Raw genomic sequence first — 23,605 nt, 5'->3', positions numbered from 1 at the left:
CATAAGATAATTTCTCGTCCAGGACCAGGTTATATAGCATTGTTACGTCACAAATTGAGGTATTGGGCCTAAAGCGTTTATGTAATTATTAAATTAACGAACATTATTTGGGTTAGGGACTTAGGGACTAGGGTGCTCTTTAGCGTTTGGATTTGTCTGGGCCAAGTATTATTAAACTTTATCATCTTATGCACATTTGTTAAGTCAAATTAGTGCAATGTCCAAGACTTCAAAAGTCTAAAAGTCAGACTTTTCCATCCTTGGAGCGGAGGCCTTAATTGTCGTAGACCGATACGTCCGACTTAACGTTATCAATAAAACGGCGCTCTTTCACTATTGTACGTAAAAATTAATAAAAAAAAATATTTCTTCAAATGCCGCATACCACACAACACATATTGTTTGGGTTAGGGTGCGGGTTAGCGTTTGGTTGAGGGTGGGTCAAGTTATTATTAATAATAAACATAATATAACTTGACCCACCCTCAACCAAACGCTAACCCAAACAATATGCGTTGTGGTATGCGGTATTATTATTATTTTTTTTGCATAACTTTTCACGTACAATAGTGAAAGAGCGCCAATAAAACTTATATGTTCCCTCAAAAAACAAAAAAAATGTGCAATAGTATTTGTTCTTGCATTGAATGTAACATGTAGTTAGACCTCTTTCTAATTGCAAAATACCCTGGGTTTATCCCTGCATGATTAACAGTCCTTGTTGTTGTTAGAATAACATGCATAAAGTCCACACAGTGAAAATTTATGGCCTGTAGAGAACTTTTCTGAGTTTGTTTTCGACTAAAAAAAGGTTGCCCATACCTTCTCTATACTTTGTGGATTTATAATTTGTACAAAATTTCTTCCAATATCTAGGCCAAAGTCAATTTTGTTTGTTGCAAGTAATTTGCAAAATGGCTGACATAAAGAACTTTTTGTATGCATGGCTTGGAAAGCAAAAGATGACTCCAGCTTATGACATTCAGCCAAGTGGATCCAAATTTAGACAAAAATTCATGTGTGAGGTATGAAGTATTTATTGTATCTTGCTGGTCAGCATAACAAATATCTGTCTTTCATGTATATATATAGGCATGCCAAAATTGCAGCATTGTTTTATTTTCTGTATTTTATACCCAACTTTATAATATACCATCGGCCTACCACATATTTTTTTTGCTGATCTTTTGTGTCAGAATTGTAGGAATCACAAATAATACAATAATTGTTGTAGTAACCTCAAATAATAAAATAAAAATGAATGTTTGTTAAAGGTTAGAGTTGATGGAATACCTTATGTGGGTATTGGAAATTCAACTAACAAAAAAGATGCACAGACAAATGCTGCATTTGATTTTTCAAACTACCTGGTTCGGGTTGGAAAAATGTCTGCCCAAGAGTTACCAGCAAGAGGAGTAAGTAATTGAGATCAACCCTATGTATTGTTATCTATATGTAACTATGTCCAGCTACATATGGTATTTTTTAAGTTTATTTGAAGATGTTTGTTGGAAAAGTATGAATAAACATGAAACATAAAACAAATAACGTTTTCTTATTCTGCATTATAATATTTATAACAAAGATGTTTTTATTTAATAGTTTAACAATATGAATGGTGACTATTGGACCACCAAAGTCCCATATTGCTACACTTAATACATTTCTGTTACATCGGTTATACACAATTGAATTATTTGTAACAACATTTTGCCAACCTAAAAACAAACAAACAAGAAAATATAAAAACATTTACAAAAGAATATTGTTTTAAAACACTGCTTAATCTATATTAATATTACAGCCTAATATATTAGGATTAGACTGAGAAAAACACACCAAAATACATTCTTATTATTGTGTTCAAGTTATTTTATGTGTTGACAGGAAGTCAATTTTCCATTGAACACATTTTTATTTTATAAAGTAGTCCATATGACACAAATAAACTGCAAACAATACCTTTAGTTACCTATTTCTGCTTTATTTAGCATAAATTCAGACATTCTTACCAAGTTATAAAACAATTTGTCTAGAAATTTTAACATTTTGCCATATTATGTTGTAATCTGGTTTATGTATTATACCAAAAATTTTGCCATAGGTTTTTGAAAGCAGAAAAGGCAGTAGCGACGATAAAGGTTGGGAACCACTGGGCTAGATGTTTACCAAAAGCATATTGCACAGTATGCACACAAACATAGCCTGATTAGCTTTTTATGTAATTTATGGGCTTGAAGGTATCAAACCCACCTCCGCCAGCGATGCAAGGTATGCCAAACAACAACAACAATGGTGAAAACAAGGTTCTTCCATCAGGAATAGTTCCACCACATATGCAAATCAAAAGTGAACAATCACCACATGCTTTGGTCAAACAGGAAAGTGCCAGGTAGATATTGCATGGGTAGTACTGCTTTGAGTTTGAACAATGAAAATTTGGCTAATCTCTTTATTTGTAACTGCCTGTTGATTTTGAATAGTTCATCATCCTGCTTTCCACTATGGTAAAGCAGGATAAACAAAACCTTGTTTTCTTTCCAGATTAGGTTGGGAGGTTATTGCCTATATGACTAATTAAAACCAAAGCAGATTTTTTAGTTGTAAATCAATGTAGAACTCTTCATACCATACTTTAAAAAATAGTAACTTTAATTTGTGGTTTTTGTCCAGGCTATGCCCTGTTACTTTAATTTGTGGTTTTATAACCAGGCTACGCCCTGTTACATGCACATCCCAATTTGTTAAATGCTGGCACATATTCATAAATTAATTATCTTGCTGTCAGACAGACACACACGCGCATGAAAATATTTTTTTGATAAATTTATGTTTTTTTTAAACCCAGTTAAATAATCCAGCATCTAATTTTAAATGTAAATTACATGAAATGCTATTGGATTTTACGAGCATTTTTCTTTTATTGTGCTTTCTGTAACTGATGTTTTTATTCTACTACTCTACTCCAGTTTTTTTTTTGTAGTGAAAGCAATGTTGACTTTTCTTATGCTAAAGCTGGCCCATCAGAAAGAGGTGGCGCCCTTCATGACTATTATGACAGAAAAAGAAAAATGGAAGAAGAGGAGGTAAACCATTTTTTTGTCATACATTGTAAAAGTTTTAAACTGTTCAAATGTTCACCAAGGTTTTTTATTTAAGGCTATATTCCAAATACCAAATAATTTTATGTTTTTAGGTTGGTTTTCTTTTATAAGAAGTTATTGTTTTTGTTCAGACATTTGGTTCTGAGGAAATAGACCTTAATTCTAAGTTGCATGGAAACTGGACATTCGAAAATGCTAAAGGCAGACTACATCAATTTTTTCAGAAAGAAAGAATAAATCCTGAATATAAATACAGTCAAGTTGGCCCAGACCACAACAGGTTTTGTCAGAGTTTAATTAACACACCTGGAGGTTTGTTTAAACAAGTTGCTGCACAAATTATATACTGACCTTTATTGCTACGTATAGTAGCTACAAATGGTCTAAAATAAGAAAAATCTTGTCACTGCAGCAACTTTCATGACAGACCTCCAAACTGTAAACAGTACATCCATCAGAGGTAACTTCGTATATTTTATTATTATTATTTTTTTTTTTAATGAAGATAACTTTCTATATTAAGATATTACTTTTGTTTTTAGGAGTTTTATTGCAGAATTGACAGTATATGTGAAAAAATTGGGAAGATGTAAGTTTCAGTTTAATATTTATGTCTTTGCATAAGTACATTTGTTATGTTATTCTAAAATTAAGTATGGATTATGTCATGTCAATATATACTTTAAATCAGTGCTTCTTAACCTTATTCAGTTCGCGACCCACTTTTAATGTAAGTTTTATTGCGCGACCCACAATTAGATATGGCCAAACAAATAAAGTTACATAAAACCTGCATCTATACTAGTGGCAAATAGTTAATGTGACACAACACATCTAACTGCTACGTATTTGTGATATTGTTGCATAAATGTTACATAATAAAGCAATAAATTCCTGATCTCGTAGAAAACTTTAACATTTACAAATGCTTTGCAACCTACCTAAAATAGTGGGTTGCGACCCACTGGTTGGGAAGCACTGTTTTAATTCATATCCCAATTTTTTGTATAGCTCTGCATGCCAGAGAGAATGGTTCAAATAAGAAAAATAGTTCCCAATCTGCTGCATTGTCTATGGTTCGACAGCTATATCATCTTGGAGCAATAGAGGCCTACACAGGTTTAACAAAAAAGAAGTTAACTGATGAGGTGTGAAATAGCATATAAGGCCTGCTGAACATTGTTTCGTTCAATGAACTTTTTATTCTAATATACAGTACAGTAAATGCGTCTCACCTGCATCTAGAAACTGTCCAGACATTCAATTCAAATTAAGAAAGTAGCAAAACATAAACAGTCGGTTTTAGAGGTGATAACCTACTGTGTGTTTCCATTAAACAAAATAAAAAAATATTGTGGCCCAAGATGATGGAGTTATCTCAGTCATTTAAAGATGTTTTAATGACGTGTTCATTGCTTATATATAGTTACGTAGTTAGAATTTTTTTTGCATATTATAAGGTATGTAAGTTGGAATTTTTTTGCACGTTTTAAGATGTCCCAACTGACTGATTCGGGCTTGTCCTAACTGGCACAAACAAGCTATGGAAATATGTAGAATTACAAATAGAAAACCTGATTAGTAAAAATATTTTAGTTAGTTGCCTAAACACACTATCAAGAGATAATAGTAACCCCTTCAACTTTAGCCCATAATTAAAGCATTTGTGAGCCAAATTAATTGCACTACAGATTTTTACTTTTAAGATCTATTGATATTTGTGCATCCATTTCAACTAAGCATTTTATTCTAGATTTGATCTAAAAATTACACCATCGAATTCACTATTTTAAATCGAAATGCTGTTTAATGGTTTGGTTTACTCGTAAAGTTCTAATATTAAAACCATCTTTTGTAACTGTACTACAGGCTGAACCCTATACAGTAACCGTTGCTCCAGCACTCAGTGAAAAGATCTCCAATGTGCTGGAAGCTCAAAGCATTCAAGCTGTCTCCGTACCAAGCCCCTGCCCTGATGCTATCAGTCTTGTGCCACCAAAGGAGGCACCTCCATTAGCCACCAACACGCAGTCCATGGCAGGTGTCATTCCGTGGTCCCCACCACAAGTCAACTGGAACCCATGGACAAGCTGCAATATAGATGAAGGGCCATTGGCAGATGTAAGTTGCCAATGAATCAGCTAAAATTTTAAACATGAGTTTGAGCTGACTTTGTTTTTAGCTCACGGAACAGCAAGTCAGTACTGATTTAAAAAACAACCATGAACAGGATTTGGCCAATAATACTCATTTGCAGAAGGTAATTATTTCTTGTTATTATATTTAAATGACAAAAAAAATACAGATTTTTTTATTTTAATGCAAAGAGAAATAGTTACTTCTTCTTGAATACCACCAGCCTTACTTTTTTATGTTTTTATAGATGCTTAGCCAACGTGCTGAACTTCCAATTGCGGATTACAAAGCGCAACTTCTTGGATTGGTTGAAAACAATAGCGTGATTATTGTTAGAGGTCAAACTGGATCTGGGAAAACAACACAGGTCGACTATTTATGTTTGTTTTACATAATTGTGCTTGTGTAAATCAACGTACAAACGCTTATTATATTTTAAACAAAAAGAGTTTACTATCGCATTTTGTTTTGTTTTGATTTTAAGAACATTGTAAAATTAAAGTTGATACTGTTGACCAGTGTTCCTGTTAAGTGCATTTTTTTAGAGCAAATGTACAAATTTTTGGGCACCTGTACGCTTTTTGTAGGAAGTGCACAAACCAAAAAAATTAAAATGGTATTTTTGTCGATCCTATTCCAGAGCCCATACATCTCTATTATTTAATATTAATACCTTCACTACCTAATGGTTACTTAAAAAAACGTTAAAATATTTTTTCCAAATGTCCCTTTCCCCGTTTCTCCTAGTTGGGTAATTTTAAGAAAAATATTGCACATTAAAAAAAAACTTAAAAATAAATTTGTAGTCTTCATTGTGTATTTGACTGTGTATAACTCACCAACGTTCATTTAACACTTAATGGTCCATATCAAAGTAATATTGATGCTAATTTTAGGTTTTTTATATTTTTAGGCTTAACTTTGTGTTTTGTTTAATTTCAGGTCCCGCAATATATTCTTGACCACTTTGTTGAAAATGGTCGGGCGGCTGAGTGCAATATTGTTGTCACTCAACCGAGACGGATCAGTGCTGTGTCAGTGGCAGAGAGAGTTGCAGAAGGTTGGTACTATATTGCATTACATATTTCTCCTCCTAAATTGAGTGAATCTACCTTTTACCTTAATTTAGTGCCGCTAATAAACTTATTTATTGTCAAGAGAGAGGAGAAGATCTTGGCCGCAGTACTGGCTTCAGTGTGAGATTTGAATCTGCTTTGCCGCGGCCTCATGCCGGTATCTTGTTCTGCACTGTAGGTGGGTTTTTGGAGTACTATTTCGTTTGGATTTACAAACATCACCACGCTCAAGGCGATTAACACTGTGTAATTTTTAGGTGTTCTTTTGCGCAAACTCACCAATGGCTTGCGAGGTGTCTCTCATGTGATTGTGGATGAAATTCATGAAAGAGACATAAATGTAAGAGTTTATACTACCATATCAAGCTTAGATGAGGGTTTACCTATTAATTATATGTTGTGTTATGATGACTCTCCTGCGTTGTATGCTATTTATAGTTAAAACACAACGATTTGACACAAAATTACTTGACGAAAAACGATTTAGAAGTGTTCATGTTAGCAACTCTATAGTTCAAACCGTCACAGAACAATGTATCTTTATTACTTTTTCCAGGACATTTGTAAATACCATAAATCTATGGGTCGGTTCCAATAGTAGTTCAAATTTATTGTTAATTTAGTCCACTTGTTTACTTCTGCGTAAGTATTATCGATAAAATGTTAGTTAGTGTTGACCACATAACTACATTTACTGAAACAGATTGTATACTCCCCGAATCGTAAGGCAGCCTAATTGATCAACAATTTGATAGTGGACTAAAATTCGGAAACCATTTGCTAACATTTTGGCGAGAGTTATTAGGCCAGGGGAAGTTATAATTTGGACCCTTTATTGAATTCATTTTTGTTTTGTTTATTGTGGAGGATATGCAATTTCTTTATTATTTGATCAGACTGACTTCTTGCTTGTTGTGTTGCGTGACATCATCACTACCTTTCCTGACATTCGCGTCATTCTGATGTCAGCAACAATTGACACATCAATTTTCAGTCAATATTACAACAATTGCCCTGTACTGGAAGTGCATGGAAGAACACACCCTGTTCAAGGTTCTAGTTTACCATTAAACTTACTCCAAAAACTACCTAATAATTTGTAAAATAGTTTTGTATTTAAACTGATGGTGCACCTTCAAATACTTTTATAATCTAGGAACTCCCTTAATTTAGAACAATTAGAAAAGTGTTGATTTTTAGCTGGGTGTGTATTTGTACTTTAAACTTTTAAAGAAACAAGTTTAGCTGGGATACTTTTTAATTGTTAATTTTTTCATTAAAATTACATGATTTTTTTATTTAACTTAAACTTTTAACTAAACAGCATTTATTGTTTGACTTAGCTAGCTAACGCATTAAGCATCATTACATTTTATTCCAATGACTCTTACTATAACTTTTATAATTTATATAATAGAATATTTTATGGAGGACTGTGTGGAAATGCTAGGATTCGTTCCGGTACCAAGACTTACTGGCAACAAGCGCAAAGATAAGAAGAGCAACCAAGATGATGATGATGATATTTCTCCAGATTATGGGGTAAATTATTGTTATTTATGCTGCATGTATTTCGGGGCTTATTTAATATTCTATTAAAAAATATACACAGTAAATATTTTTATAAGATTAAGATGGTGTTGATGTGTATAAGAAAGAGATATATGCTTATATCGTAGTTTAGGTAGATTTGTTAGATATTTGATCAAAGATGGAGATATTTAAAGTTTAAAGGAAAAAAGCGTTCTATTGTATTACATGTTTAACTTGGCATATAGTTTATGTTTAAAGAAATACAACATTAACATTTTATATTATATAATAGGACAACCTGAACTGTGTTGTTAGTGGAGACTACTCTTCCCAAACAAAACATGCAATGTCTCAAATAAGCGAAAGGGAGATAAGCTTTGAATTGATTGAATCCCTTCTGAAGTACATTAAGGGTAAACTACAAAATTTTTGAAACATTTGGTTGTTATTATGTCAAAGCTGTCTAAAACAACACATCATGACTCAGAAGACAACTTTGTTTTTAATTCTTGTAGGATTAGATGTTGAAGGAGCAGTGTTGATTTTTCTGCCTGGCTGGAATCTTATCTATTCACTCATGATGCATCTTCAGCAGCATCCCGTATTTGGCAAGCTTTTTATTAGCTTAATAGGATAAGTGAATTATGATTTGACGATCCTTTGTCAAGCAAGATCTTACCTTTAAAAACATGTTTCACTTTTAATGCTTAGCACGAAATGTGTAATGTAACCACTTTTTTGCAGGTGGAAGTGGTTTCAAAATCCTACCTCTTCACTCACAGATCCCACGAGAGGATCAGCGCAAAGTTTTTTACCCAGTTGCCAAAGGAATTACTAAGGTAACTTAGTTTTTCGGCCAATTGTTAGTACGTTTGGTGCATTAAAAAAGAACTTCTAAATGAAATCACCACTTATATTGTCCACACAGATTATTCTTTCAACAAACATTGCTGAGACAAGTATCACGATTAATGATGTTGTGTTTGTTATTGATTCATGCAAGTGAGTAAGCTTTTGTGTGCTATGTTCCAAAAGGCGCTTTGTTAACTTCTGTTTAAATAAAAAATGTGTTGAATGGGGTGTAATATGTCGTATGTAGAACTTTAAGGTTTGTTTTTGACACATTTAGGCTGGCAAAGTTACCTGTATATAGTATTATTTCTGAACCAATCATATTATTGTCTTGCCTATTACAGAGTGAAAATGAAAATGTTCACATCCCATAACAACATGACCAACTTCACCACTGTGTGGGCTTCCCAGTCTAACATTGAGCAACGTAAAGGACGGGCTGGACGTGTGCGGCCCGGCTTCTGTTTCTGCCTTTGCAGTAAAGCCAGACATGCAAAGTATTTTCTATACCTTATTTTAAATATACCGATTTGGCTATAGCATGCTTCATTCTTGTTTTATTTCAGAATGGACGTTCATGCTACTCCTGAAATTTTGCGCACACCTCTGCATGAAATTGCGTTGAGTATAAAGTTACTAAGACTTGGAGGCATAGGAGAGTTTTTGTCAAAGGTAGTTTATACAACAAACAAACAAGCTTAGAATTCCATTGTATTTTAATCCTATTTAAACGCTGATTACTTATGAATAAAAACGTCTTTGTTTGACATATATTTTAGGCTTTGGAGCCCCCACCTTTGGATGCTGTTATTGAGGCCGAATACCTTCTTCGACAGATTAATGCACTCGACCGAAACAACGAACTTACAAAGTTAGGAAGAATTTTGGCGAAAATGCCACTTGAGCCAAGGCTTGGCAAAATGATTATTCTTGGATGCAATTTCTTGTAAGTAATGAGAAAAGTTCACCATAGTCAAGATCAGCGTGATCCGACTACAGGCCACATTCGGCCCCCGGACTATTTTTACTTGCCCTATTCAATTCGCTGCTGTGTGTGCCCCGAACTGTAATTTTTGCCAACTTTAACCATGCAAACGCTTTTTTTGTGGTTGATGCTAATACTTCGATTTTTAGTTTATTTTACATTATGGCATGTCAATTCATGAAGATGTCGTTTAATATTTTCAAATTTTCTAGTTGTCCACAGGCAAGCGTTATGTGGACTGAACTGTCTACAAAATTCAATTTCTGTCATGTTATCTAGTTCAGTGGTTCTCAACCGCCGGTCCGCGTCAACTTTCTGGCCGGTCTGCCAAATATATTACAGTTTTAAATCTCAAATGCAAAACGCAAGATGTTAAGTTAAACGCTTGTCCATCCAACGTTAGAACTTCGCCAGTTTCGTAATTGCAGCTTTGTGACATAACAAAGAGTTAATGATACTTTGGACTTCATCGTACGTCACAATGCTGCAAGTCTTGTGCCCAAAAGTAGGCTGCAACTCGTTTCAGTCTTAAACTTTAAGACCACTTGTATGAAAAAGCTAAGACGACTTTAAGTTGCATACTTTTGTCGTTATTACATTTTGGGTTGATTTTGATTTTGAAGGTCTACCAGTCTGCAAAATTTGTTTGGAAATTTTACCGATCCGTAAGCTAAAAAGGTTAAGAACTACTGATCTTGTTAATGTACTTGCCTAGTAAGGCCAATGTATCGTGGGTTACCCATTCAGCTTGTAAAACAAGATAAATGCAATGTATGCTTTTCCCGCTTCGTCTGAACGTTTTACGTGATTTCTGTGCAGCCATCTAGGTGTGGAGATAATATTGTGCCTATCTTGCTATGTGTTTAATGCGCCAAGTATATTTCTAAAGTTAACATTTTGCTAACCTAATTTTTTTCTGCTGTGTGTGAATGACTTAGCTTCAACTGAATAATTGCACACCAGTTATTTCGGGGACAGACGTTTCTTAAGATTACTTGTAACTTGTGACGTCATTTAGAAGCCTTTTTATGCCACTTTCTCTAAACTGAAATTCTTGATCCGCTCTTGCAACATATGAAACGAATGGCTTTTGATGACCCGCGACAAAATTAGTTAGACCACGTTGGTCCACTCTAGATTATAGAAAGTAATAATATAAGTTGCAAACACATTTTATTTTTATTTTAACCAAACAGACAAACTGTTACTAACTAGGCCATTTGGATTTTATTTATTTTTAGTATTGGAGATGCAATGTGCATTATGGCTGCTGCTTCCTGTTTCCCGGAACCATTTGAAGTGTTTGGAAAGCGTCTTCCCTGGAAACACCGCTCCTTTGCCGGGGAAAGATTCAGCGATCATGTGGCTTTACTCATGTGCTTCAATGCATGGGAAAATTCACGGTTGGTGTTTTTCTACTTTTTGTATAATGTTGTTGATCAAGATAATATAGGTTGGTTTAAAGTTAGTATCAAAAACAAAACGAAAGACTTGAGTTCTGCCAGTTTTTCGATTTGTATATATGTGCTGTAGTTTAAACTACTATTTTTTTTCAAATATTTTTGCTATAGAATGGGTGGCGAGGAGAGGGAAGCAAGATTTTGTGAAGCCAAACAAATCACACTTACAACACTTCGCATGACATGGGAAGCAAAAAATCAACTGAAGCAAATTCTTATTAACGAGGTGGCTGTTACATTCCAGAAATGACGAACAAAAAAGGCTCTGGTTAAGCGTTTATGCCTGTGTATTTTTGTTGCCACTAGAAACTAGCAAAAACAAAAACTGAAGCCCTTGCTAAACGTTTTTGTTGACACAGGGCTTTCCTGAGGAGTGTCTGGAGTGCCGGGAATTTTGTACAAGTGGGCCTGATGAAAAACTTGATGCCGCCCTCTCGCTACTCTGCATTGGTCTCTATCCAAACGTGTGTATGTACCGAGAAAAGCGAAAAGTGCTGTGTGAATCCAAAGCAGCCCTCATTCACAAGTCATCTGTTATTTGTCCGTTTGGCAACAAGGACTGCACTTTTCCATCACCCTTCTTCATATTCGGAGAGAAAGTAAATGTTTGTCCATTTTTTACACAACATTAAGTTTGTTTCGTAAGGTTTTATCGTTCCTCGTTTTTGTTGTATTTAGGTAATAAATTGTACTCTAACGTATTTCCCTTAAATTTGTTAAATTATTTTGTAGATTCGCACTCGGGCAATTAGTGCAAAACAGCTGACACTTGTAAACCCTCTTCAGTTACTCTTGTTTACGCAATGTACTGCCTTGGCTCAAGACAAACATGTCACCATTGATGATTGGTAAATAGACTTGTTTGACTGATTTTTTTTTCTTTTATACTTGTAGTGACAAAACTCCCAATTATCATATTTTACCCATGGATAATTACATTTTAATTCAAGTGCGAACATCCATTTTGAATCTAAATACTATGATTATATACTTATACCATGTCATTAGGTTCATAAGAGTACCGTAGCAAAAATTATATTTCGGTACTCTTGCGCCTTGTTGTTACAGGATACGCTTGGAGATGAACTTTCAAACAGCTGCTAACATAATTGCACTTCGAAGCGCCATCAGCCGCTTGGTGGTTCGCAGCACATCAGACCCAGAGACTATAATGGAACCACCACCAGAAGATCAAGCCCTTATTAATCTTGTAAAAGAACTCTCCCATGTTTCTGCAGCTGGATCCACTATTTCACCAGAGGAAGCCCTTCTCAGGTCAGCGAGAAAAACATAATGACGCCTTATTTTTTCTCACTAAATCCTTAAATCTATAGGAATTTACAAACCGTTGTGCTGCTTGCATAATAGTAAAGCACACCTCATTTGGGGTATGGTACACATATTAAATTAATAAATAAACAAAAAGTACTGTTTGTCAATAACTTAGGGGGTGATCTAATTTTTCAGTTTCCGAAGTGATGGAGCTCCACCTCCATCAAAATTTTTCCGAGGCGGTCAAGGGGATCGTGGATTCAGAGGAGGAAGCCAGGGTTATGGTGGAGGAGCGAGGGGTTATGGTGGGGGAGGAAGGGGTTACAGTGGGAGATATACTGGTGGTCAGGTAGGTTTACTTTATTGTAAAGGCTTTTATTGGTAACACGTATTTTATGTGTTAAATTGAAAACATTCTACATAAAAAAAAATTCAAAAAATCATGACTTCTGTTGAATGTTGTAAGTAAAATTTGACAATCGTTTTTTATATTTAGGGCGGCTATGGTAGAGGTGGCGGTTTTCGAGGCTCTTCCTATAGAGGTGGGGGGGAAAGGGGTTCATTCAACCGTGGAGGGCGTGGTCGTTTCCATGGAGATAACAGAAGTCGATGGTAGTCTTCATCTGCATCTGTACAAGTTGTCTAAAACTGTTCACGGACTTGCACGTTTACGGAAAGTTTATGTCAATAATATCAGAAATGGCATATTGTCCGTTGAATTTTATTCCCCCTATCAAATAAAGGTGTCCATTGATCCACGCCATTGTATGGCCAAATCGTTTAAAGGATTCTTTAATGTTTGAATCTATCTTTTCCAGATTAGCTTTCCACCAACGACTGCCAGATATGTCAGTCAGAAACATTTCTCCATTTGTGCTGTTTCGTGCTCTGCCGAAAAGCTCACCACCCTGTAAAATTGCTAAACTTGTTCCAGAAAATGCAGCATGGTTTTTTAAAGGCGTGGTTCTCGTTTCTTGAGCAAAGTGCTTACCAGTGTCCATGGCCTGCAAAAGGCAATATTTTATGAAATTGAACTTTTTTGGTAAACTGAATGTTGCCCAAGGTCCGTTTCTTGATTTTACCCTAATTGGGCGTCTGTTTTTTAATTTAAAAATCACCTTTTGTATTGCGTTTTGAAAATTCTCATTGAGCAACGTTCCTGGCGGTTCAATACCAATATTTACTAAATCCACATACGTAGAATCCCTTCCTCCAAACACAGATATGCATTTTTTATGCTTTAATTGCTTTTCATGTTTCATTGTCTCCAGAAGACATGCTGTGTGACCAGATCTTAATCGTCATTAAAAATGTTAAAGGTATCAGATTGCTATGATTACCATTTTTACAAACCTTGATGATATGTGTTGCTCGAGTTCCTGATACTCATAACTGTTCTTTTTTTGATTTATTTTTAGCTTAAAAACACTGCCAAATCTTCTTTGCATGTGTACACCACCTTCGCGGCCAGTAATGATAATTTCGTTTCCAGCAATTGCAGTACACGTATGACTGCTTAAACCTGTAAGCAAGCAAAAGACTGAAGGGTTTTATTAAAAACTATTTAGGTTAAGTTGAGACACGCATTGTAGCACAGTTGTTTAGTATAAAACTATGATAGTGTATGAAATACCGGCTGGTGGAATAGAACCGTGTGAAGCATTTAGTTCTCTCCAAGATAATTTTTCAGTATCAAATAACCACACATCAGTGGTCCTCTTACTGCCATTCCATCCGCCAATGATACAAATACAATGATCGTTTAATGTCACTGCTTTGTGGTGGGATCTGCCCCAAATAAAAACAAACCGATGTTTAAAACTAATCACCACATCTAATACATGTTATTTACTATTGATATGTACTTCTTTGGTCCAGCTTCTTTGCACTGCAATGTTTCAATTGACCCTGAAGCAGGTTCAAAAATAACGACATCGTTTCGAGGTTCTGCTTTATTAGGGTACTGTTTATAACCACCAAATATATACACCTGTAAAACACAAAAGTTTGAAATGCGTGGAAAAACCCTTTTACTTGCCCAACTTAATAATACCTTTTCGTTGCATATTGCAGAAGTATGAAACGAACTTAATAGGCCTAGTGGTGCTTTGACAACGTCAACGTTCCACGTCATAACAAAAATAAGAGCAGGTGGAAATTCCGTTAAGTGTTCATCTGACTCTACCAGAAAATATGTCTTAATATTATTACATGTCTCTCATAATTCGATATTATTTTTTTTAATTTCTATTTTACTTTTGTTTGGACCGTTGTGAATACTGTTGTTATGGCCACAATATTAAAGAACTTTAATCCGACCCTCTAAAATATATAATTATAAATCTGCTTTTGTAATTAAAGATCGTCTTTTTATCGCTAATTTATTACCATTTTTGATAAATATAAACTTTTATATTTATGTTTGTTTACATAATGTAACAACTACTTAATTTTTAACTATTTTAACTGTAAAGTGCCGGATAAAAAATGTAAACAGTTGTATCTATTTTATTAAGTTTTTCTTCCTAAATAAAGTTATAACAACATATTTTTTAGTATGAAATATCTAATTATTTTGTAGTAACATATTCATTAACTGTTTATTTATACTTTAAAAAAAAATAGCAACAAGAAAATGACGAAGAAAAATCAAAAAGCAGCCGAGGAACTATGCAAAACTTCTAGTCAAAAACACTGTATGCAACTAAGCCTTAGTACTGTGCTGTTCTGGAATCCTAAAACTTTTATTTTGCATTAGCGAAACGAGTTGACAAAGTTGAAATTAAATTAAGAAACAAATATGGGAGAATAAATATATTAATAATACTCGACCCACCCAAAACTAAACGCTAACTTGCACCCTAACCATATAAATTAGCAATATAGCCCCAAGGATATAAATGTGGTAGGATTCTAGACCAGCACCCTTATAACACTTAGTTCAAAACTACAAAGTATCGATTTTAATTGTGCAATTTCTTCATAGTTAACAAGCAAGAACTTGAAGAACTCATTTGTTGCTATGAAAAACTTACAGAAGGAAATCGCATGGATCGAAATTTATTTAGACAAATTCTTCATCTAAAATTCAACATGACTGATGACCTACTAATGGATCGAGGTTAATTATAGTACAGCTTATGTATTGTGTATTAGAGTTCATTTTGTGAAAATAGTTGTGTTAGTTGCATTCTGTTTGACTCTCTGTTTATAATACAGTGTTTAAAGCTTTTGACAAAGACAGTGATTCTTTTATCAACATCAATGAATGGGTTGAGGGACTTTCTGTGTTTCTGCGAGGAGAAACAGCAGAAAAAATAGAATGTAAGAACAACTACTTTCTTAGTTTAATGTCTATAGTTAAAAAATAAATCACTGTCATTTTATGGTACGCAATTTGGTTTTGTTTTGCAACAATGTTTAAAAATTTTGTGGTTAGAATATTTATGTATTGTATATACAATCAATGTGTGATTTGGCTGAAACATTCAATCTGAAAAAGATGAGTAAACTCAATTGAAAAAATAAATTCAGTTGTATAGGTAAATCACCAACGAAATTATGTAAAAAAATAGCACTAATCAAATGTCCCCATTACTATAAACCCGTTGTTGTCGAACACCCCAAGACCACCTTAGTATCGGACGACTACCAACACTGCCACTTGGTATTGGCCATTGGCTACAATAATGCGACAGTGGCAATTGATGTATTTTTGTGGTAGATGTGTTTCATATTTATGACCTGAACAGTGATGGCTATATATCACGGGAAGAAATGTTTCAAATGCTCAAACATTGTCTGGTGAAACAGATGACTGAGGAAGACCCAGATGAGGGTGTAAAAGACCTTGTTGAACTTTCATTAAAAAAATTGGTAAGTTAACTTGTGCAATAAGGTATGATTGGAAGCAGTTTGCTGACTCGAACTTTATACTGTCAGAAATAAATATCTTTAAATTTCTATGCAAAAGTAAAGGATATTCTAGCAAATTAATAAGAATTACCTTGGAATATTGCACTTAACTATGTTTTGATTTTCATTCAAAAACGTGCACAAAATTTAAAAAAGTCTACTGAAACCAGGGCTGCGGAGTCGGTTAAAAATAACCCGAGTCCGACTCCAGTCTAAATGTGCGATTTAGTCGAGTCCCAAGCCTGGCCCTGACCCTACAGCCTGTATTCCGCCAATTTACGTAACTAAAATAACGTGGATATTCTGAAATCCACTTATAGGGGTGTTGTATAATTTATTCACTCACAATAGATCAGGGGTTCTTAAACTGGGGTCCATGGACCCCTTGGGGGTCCGTGAATAAGTTTTGTGGGGTCCATAAAGACCTAATTGAAATTTTAGTGTATATTTGAGAAGTAATCAAATTTTCAAAGAAAATAGTTTAATTAAAAATAAAACGGTGTTTCACTGAATTTATTTAGACTCCATTTCACTTTCACGTTTTTCGATCAAAATCAGCGGGTTCTGTAGTCTATTTGTATTGTGATTCTAAATTTATGACGTCATCTCTGAAAACTTCGTGCCTACCGTGGTCCACACGAAGCAAAAAAATAAATTAGGGTTCCGCGGTAAAAAAACTTTAAGAACCCCTGCAATAGATGGTTGGAAAATATTCCAATACTATTCCACGTTTACAATTTCCAGTTGTCGGCCATATTAGTTTTAAAATTTGGTACTGCGCATGTGCATGTCGGACTTGGGACTCGGGTAATTTTACGTGGTCTTACTCGAGTCCGGAGTCCGACTTCAGCAAAACAAACCGACTCCTTGAGTTCAGAGTCCTGAGTCCGACTCCACAGCCCTGACTGAAACCCATTTTATCATAATAAAACCGAATAATTGGCATTAACTTTTAAGTTGAGTATAAGTGCTGAGTCTATCAAAATTTGAAACATCCTATAGATAATGTAATGTTTACCAGGTCTCTTTCATGTTTATTCTAATAATTACATGGTTCTGCCATTTGTATCAGGATTATGATCACGACAGTAGAGTTTCGCTGACGGACTTCCAAACTGCTATTAAAGAAGATGCTCTACTTCTTGAAATATTTGGGTGCTGTCTTCCTGACGAAAAATGTGCAGCTGCCTTCGAAACTAGTTGCTTTAGCTCCCCTCATTTGTTGGGTTAAAACGTTTTCTGTTGGTCATATTTTTGTTTTATTTCATTCCATCATATCCATTGTTGTGAACATCAAGAAGTTTTTATTTGTCAGGTGTCCAAGCTTTTAACCGGTACATTTTCACCTAGAATAGTTTGTTATCTTATGTTAACTATGAGCATAATTTGTAAGCTTACACATGTGTTTGTTTGTAGTGTTTTATTGTTTTTTCATCTGGCACTGTGCGCTTTAAAATTATAATAATAAAGTCAACATATAGGGTTGCGTTAAAATTGTTTTCTTTAAGAGCAAACGTCGTGACCGAGTGTTAAATTATTTCACAAAATCAAACATTTCACAAAATACCGCTAATTCAACGTTTTTTGCCAATCGCTTTGTAGCAATTTTGGCGTTTTTGATAAATAGTGATAATTTTGGGTCTGCAAATCAAATTAATTTTGTTCGTATGGCAGGCTATACCAGTGGTTCTCAACCGCCGATGCCGTTCCGCCAAACTTGTTACAATTTTATAATTTCAAATGCAAGATGTTGAAGGCTTGTCTATCAAATTTAGAACTTTGTTCCGTAATTTGCAGAATTGTGACGTAACATAGCGATAACTACTTTGAACTTTATCGTATGTCACAATGTTAATGACAGCAGCAAATTGCGTACTTTTGTCGTGATTACATTTTGGGTTGATTTTAATTTTGGAAAGTCCACCTATGGAAAGCCAAAGCCACAAAAATACCACTTTATCAAATTTAATGATAAGTTTTCATTAGGTAAACGCACGTTATAACAGTATAACATTGATTAACATATCAATTTTTTAAATGAAATAGCAACATTGCATTTTATTTACTTATTTAGCAAACTTATAATTCAAACACTTGGCGATTTACTTCTCTACTTTCTATTTTGCACAGCTACTTGGTGATTGTAATGACTACTATGCAATCCATTTGTTCACTTTGTAATTCACATATCTTATTTGTGATTACCTAAACAAATTTTATTTTACAACTTTCAGACATGTAATAGTAAAATAGCTTTTGAAACCGCAACTAATAAGACAGCAACTTAACTTTACAACGTACAACAGATGATTTTAACGTGACAATGCCACAAGTTTTTCATAACATGTTGAATTGAAGAGCAACTTGGCGAATGGCATGAGAAAAAAGGAAATAACTTAACAACTTGGGAATTTTAATATATCAAATGAAACGCCTAGTTGACGAATGGAATGGTCACTTTGCGAATCAAACAGCAACATGACAAATGGTATAGCACGGTCATGTTCAAATGGCGGATCGCGATCCGGTTTCCGAATTTGGTAAAATATCAAGCATAGAACGAGACTCCCAAATGCTAATCTTTGTGAACGTTTATATCAGTTAGCGACAGAAAGCCCCGATTCGATGCCATTGTAAAACCTGAAGTCTAAACCAGGGGTCGGCAACCCACGGCCCGCGGGCCGGATGCGCCCCGCCAATGTAATTCATTCGGCCCGCCGCCTCTAGTCTTTGATAAACTAGATACGAGTCCATTTCAAATACTTTTTGACTATTTTAACTAAAAAAAACGTAAGTGCGAAAAATTTTAGCGCTTCGCGCGAATAATCTTAATACGTCTATCTTTTTTACGTTTCGATGCTGTCTTTTGAACTATATAAGCGCTTCGTTGCCGTTAACGGAAAACATATTAAAAAATATTGGACATATATTTTTCAACATTTTTTATTTTCGGCAATGTAATAAAAAAACTGCAACAAATTTAAAAGAAATGCCGGTACACGTAAAAAATCTCGCTCGCTTCGCTCGCCACGTGCACCCTGACTTAGAAAGGTTAACAACCACTAAACCAGATTAACTATTAAAGTTATCGCGTTTCTTTAAAGTAGTTTTATTACACTTTTAATTGGGAGTATGGATGACGACGTTTGGGCTCGAATTTTAAACCAAACAAACGCCCTTTTTCGCGTTTTTGCGCCAACATTTATACTGCCTCCTTAAATGTAATTAAACACGCTTTTAAGTGAAAAAAAAGACCCGAAGTCCGTCTGATTAAAAGTTGTTCTAACATTTTAATAACACAATTCTCAGTTAAATTTTTGTGCTTTCTGAGTTTGGTGTTGGCCCTCGACAAGAAAAAGGTTGCCGACCCCTGGTCTATAACCAACTCATCATTTTTCTCACTGAAACAATCTTGGTGCTGTATCACACTTCACTTTTCACTCTTACAAAGTTATCAAATGTTGTAGGGTACATTATTTACATAATTTTTTTATCAATCTCTTTGAAAGTTGCGTGTTATTTTTTTTTGTCCAGTCGTCTGATGCAAAACTTTTAAATTTGCAACAGGTCTACCTTTATTTATGACTTCAACTTTAGAGCTTTACACTACAAGAAGTCAATGTACACGCACTATGCGGGAATTCAAGAATTCAAGCTGGACGAAAAAGGTTTCATAGCTTGGACGTCACAATTGAGGCATGCCTCAAATCATAGCTAAATTGTTCATCATGTTTTCCGAGAGAATTCGCAAAAGAAAAAGGCACGCATAATGCAGTACATAGAACTTTTGTGATGTGAAGAGAGGCACGGCTTGGCGCTGCCTCACTTCGCGTATTCAACGATTTTGACCGCGTGAACGCTTGATATGAATAACGCAACAGATATAGAAGAAAAAATAAAGCACGCTTTAGGTATAGAAACATAAATTTGCGGTAGAGATATAACTGATATAACTTTTGCTTAATATATATTTTGCTTTGCCAGATGTTAGAGCCTCCCCTGACTGCACGTCCCTGCATACCTCCAACGGCCCAGGTGTCGAAATCGACACCAGACGAATTTTGGAAATATGCCCATACGTTTGCACTATCAGCCTTTATTATATATTTGATTAAGAAGGGCTTCAAGCACGTTAGAGCAACGCCTATCTATTTTAGATAGGCGTTGGTTAGAGTGGGCTGTTGGAGGCAAACTTTTTTTCCGGCCGTTCTAGTGTTAAGTTATTTGCGTTTTTCTCATGCCATTCGCCAAGTTGCTCTCCAATTCAACATGTTATGAAAAACTCAAAGATGTTCTTCGACGGTATGCTATTTGATTTGTACGCGCCGTATCCGCAAAAAAACAATTGTATCATTTTGACGTTAAAATCACCTGTTGTACGTTGTAAAGATAAGTTGCTGTCTTATTAGTTGTGGTTTCAAAAGCTATTTTACTATTACATGTCCGAAAGTTGTAAAATAAAATTTGTTTAGGTAATCACAAATAAGATATGTGAATTACAAAGTGGACAAATGGATTGCATAGTAGGCGTTTACCTAATGAAAACTTATCATTAAAATTCATAAAGTGGTATTTTTGCGGCTTTGACTTTCCATATACACCGGTCGGCAAAATTTGTTTTGAAATTTTACCGGTCCGTAAGCTAAAAAGGTTGAGAACCACTGGGCTATAGAACAATAATATTATATGGTCCATTATTACCGAAAGTTTATAACCCGCACGGTTCTCACAAATCATACATGCAAATGACAATTTCATTTTTTACTAGATTTTATTGTGCTTTTTAGTCATAGCCCACTGTTTGGACACCCCAAGTAAACAAAAATAAAACAATTTAAAAAAAAATATGTCTGAGGAAAATATATTTTTCGTATAACGTTAATTATTGAGAGTCATTAAGTGCCTCCTAAGTGTAACAAACACATACGTTCAAAAACAACTTCGCGGCCCAAGAGCAGACTAAAATCTAGAGACAGTTTTTTGAAGACCCCGGCATAACAATACCCTGGAAAGCAACAGGACTGTCTTATTATCTTTGTCGACTGATATCTTCTCATGCGACTCATCGAGGGTTGAATCGTTTGATAAACCTGGGCATATTGAATAATATGTGGGGGTGTGGGTCAGATTAATGAGTCTTCATTTATATAATTGCCAAGATGAATCGAACACACTCCTACAAGATTTGAGATGGCCTGTCTTCGTGAGGCCAGATAGGTCCAATTCTTTCCTTTAGTTCAGATACATGAACAGTCAATTTTGCTGTCTCAGTATTCTCTCTCTGCACTAGGCAGTACTGGGTGATACTGGTTTTTATTCGATTGTGCGACTATACTTATTTAAATATTTCTAAAATGCACAGGAAATATTGACGTAGATATTCTTACGATTTTCAATAATAAATCACGTGACAACAAGGCGTGGTCTAAACCTTTTTCTCTCGACTCTTATAGACGGAAATAATATTTTTGTCCCAATATGGCTTGAACAAAAGCGCTTCGATCTACATTGCGACGTAACTGGCGTTCGATTCTAAAAAAACCGCATTGTTGACAATAAGGCGAATTTCAAAACAAAGCGCTCACATTAAACGGATATAAATGCCTTGACGCTTAAAAATTGGTGTCAGCAATTTGAATTTTTGCAAATTCGCTGCAAGGATATCGCAAACATTAGAATGTGGTTGCAAGAAATCTACGTAACGGAATTTTACCGAAAACTTTCCGTTTATCGTTTGCACATTGGCTGCAAGGAGTAACGCAAACATTTAAAGGATTGCAAAGAATTTAGGCCATAGATTTTTACTGAAAATTTTTCGTTACGACACATCGATTAAAAACAAAAATTCTCTGTGTAAACACAATATGACGAAGTGGCTACTATAAATATTCCCACGCTAGATTTTGGAACAGCTTGCATATCAAAAGCTGGTTATTTGTTTGTGAAATGTGTGTGGACACGTGGACGCGAAAATTGTTCGATCACACAACGCATTTGCGCAATTGTTTTAGTCAGATTCCTGATTCCTCGAGAATGTTTTCTCTTTGGTGCCTGAATTAGCAACCGAGGACTTTGATGTCAGCGTTCACTGAGTTGCTCGAAATTGTTGTGTGCTTGACACACCATTGCATTGCTGTGAATTGAGCTTTTCAGGCGATTTGTGCGGCAGCAGGGGAAACTCCCTGTTTGGTGCGTTGTAATTCTGACGTCACCGGAAAGCCATAGTCGTGCGCTGCGCTGTGCTGTGATCGTTCGCTGTCCAACGTGCTTTTGTATTCTGAAAAATGCGAAATATTTTTCGGCAGATGTGTGTTCGTATGTCTGGAACATTTTTATTTCAACACTTCTAACTTAGGTTATTAACATTTTGGTGATAGACACACATATTTTCTATACTTATATATATATATAGGCGCGACAGGTTACACTTAAAGTTTGAGACAATTAATTATTGCAATATATTCATTCAAATTTATATTCTTTGCGATTCATACAATGACATATACTTTATAGCAATTACATGGTTATTTAATTTACATTATACGCGATACATAGAGTAACTTATACATAATGGTAACATTTTTACATTCTTCGCTTCAAAAGCGATACATACAATGATTATAGTTATAACAATTTTGCAACAAGTGAACATTTGTGGGGCAGTTCGCGAGCAACGTGCATTTTCATTGAAATTGGTTATCGTCATTCGACTGGCTAGTCGAAGTTTATCGTAACTTCATTTTGGCGTGGCAACTCTAGGGTTTGTGAAGTAGGACAGGCGTTGTTGGAAATTCTATCCAGCTATTTTGTAATTGCGACCGCATATAGGTCTTGGTCGGATAAGGGGATTTTCTTATCGTGGAAATGGTAGAATTAACCACCATGATATATTTAGGGTCAACGTAGCAACAACACGTTAGCGATGAAAACTCGTGACCGAGCAAGCAATAGGATATTTGACGTTACCGAATATCATTGGTAACTTGCGGAATACATTTATAGCACTCGCTGAGAACTAATGCGTATGCTATGTATTCTTTTGAAAAGATAAGTAAAATTTATCTTGAAATGTAGAATTTTTGCTTTACATTTCGCTTGGAGGGATTTAGTACCGGCGTCGAAAAGCGATGACTTACGGAAACACCGCTAATGGGTTTGTCGGTTGCTAGCTTACCAACATATTCAAAAGCGATCGAGTGGCAACTAAGCCTTGTAAGCCAGGCACGCCTTGGGCGTAAGTTTACAGATGAACAAGCTACTTTTTAGGTAGGG

The 23,605-nt window shown here is 35.1% G+C and overlaps 3 protein-coding genes across 4 annotated transcripts; 2 read left to right on the top strand and 1 right to left on the bottom strand.

The window, feature by feature from the left end:
• Positions 1-884: 884 nt before the first annotated feature.
• On the top strand, positions 885-13,883 carry LOC146168551 (ATP-dependent RNA helicase A-like). Of its 2 annotated transcripts, XM_083389963.1 has the most exons (29): positions 885-1,025; positions 1,275-1,415; positions 2,241-2,392; positions 2,984-3,086; positions 3,236-3,384; positions 3,647-3,693; positions 4,116-4,252; positions 4,974-5,225; positions 5,287-5,364; positions 5,488-5,607; positions 6,183-6,300; positions 6,399-6,494; positions 6,574-6,656; positions 7,213-7,369; positions 7,734-7,858; positions 8,142-8,262; positions 8,365-8,457; positions 8,594-8,688; positions 8,778-8,851; positions 9,046-9,198; positions 9,268-9,373; positions 9,481-9,647; positions 10,928-11,089; positions 11,258-11,372; positions 11,506-11,745; positions 11,879-11,994; positions 12,215-12,421; positions 12,614-12,767; positions 12,915-13,883. In XM_083389963.1, the coding sequence occupies exons 1-29, from the start codon at positions 915-917 to the stop codon at positions 13,032-13,034; spliced, it is 3,792 nt and encodes a 1,263-aa protein (XP_083246089.1). In that variant the 5' UTR covers positions 885-914; the 3' UTR covers positions 13,035-13,883. The 2 variants fall into 2 exon arrangements, with proteins under 2 accessions (XP_083246089.1, XP_083246096.1); XM_083389970.1 differs by lacking the exons at positions 885-1,025; positions 1,275-1,415; positions 2,241-2,392; positions 2,984-3,086; positions 3,236-3,384 and adding an exon at positions 3,456-3,564.
• LOC146168550 (kelch domain-containing protein 9-like) lies at positions 12,906-14,552 on the bottom strand. Its single transcript, XM_083386295.1, has 6 exons — positions 14,472-14,552; positions 14,284-14,408; positions 14,052-14,206; positions 13,772-13,940; positions 13,537-13,711; positions 12,906-13,422 (listed from the first exon to the last, which is right to left on the bottom strand). The coding sequence occupies exons 1-6, from the start codon at positions 14,550-14,552 to the stop codon at positions 13,087-13,089; spliced, it is 1,041 nt and encodes a 346-aa protein (XP_083242421.1). The 3' UTR covers positions 12,906-13,086.
• A 377-nt stretch (positions 14,553-14,929) lies between these two features.
• Positions 14,930-17,819, top strand: LOC146168549 (calaxin-like). Its single transcript, XM_083389075.1, has 5 exons — positions 14,930-15,114; positions 15,405-15,539; positions 15,638-15,742; positions 16,143-16,294; positions 17,406-17,819. The coding sequence occupies exons 1-5, from the start codon at positions 15,054-15,056 to the stop codon at positions 17,562-17,564; spliced, it is 612 nt and encodes a 203-aa protein (XP_083245201.1). The 5' UTR covers positions 14,930-15,053; the 3' UTR covers positions 17,565-17,819.
• Positions 17,820-23,605: the final 5,786 nt, after the last annotated feature.

This window comes from Ascidiella aspersa, chromosome 1 (assembly GCF_963924565.1).
Source record: "Ascidiella aspersa chromosome 1, kaAscAspe10.2, whole genome shotgun sequence".
In the NCBI taxonomy this organism is placed as follows: Eukaryota; Metazoa; Chordata; class Ascidiacea; order Phlebobranchia; family Ascidiidae; genus Ascidiella; species Ascidiella aspersa.
Note: the sequence above shows the minus strand (reverse complement) of the source record. Positions and strands in the feature narration are given on the sequence as shown.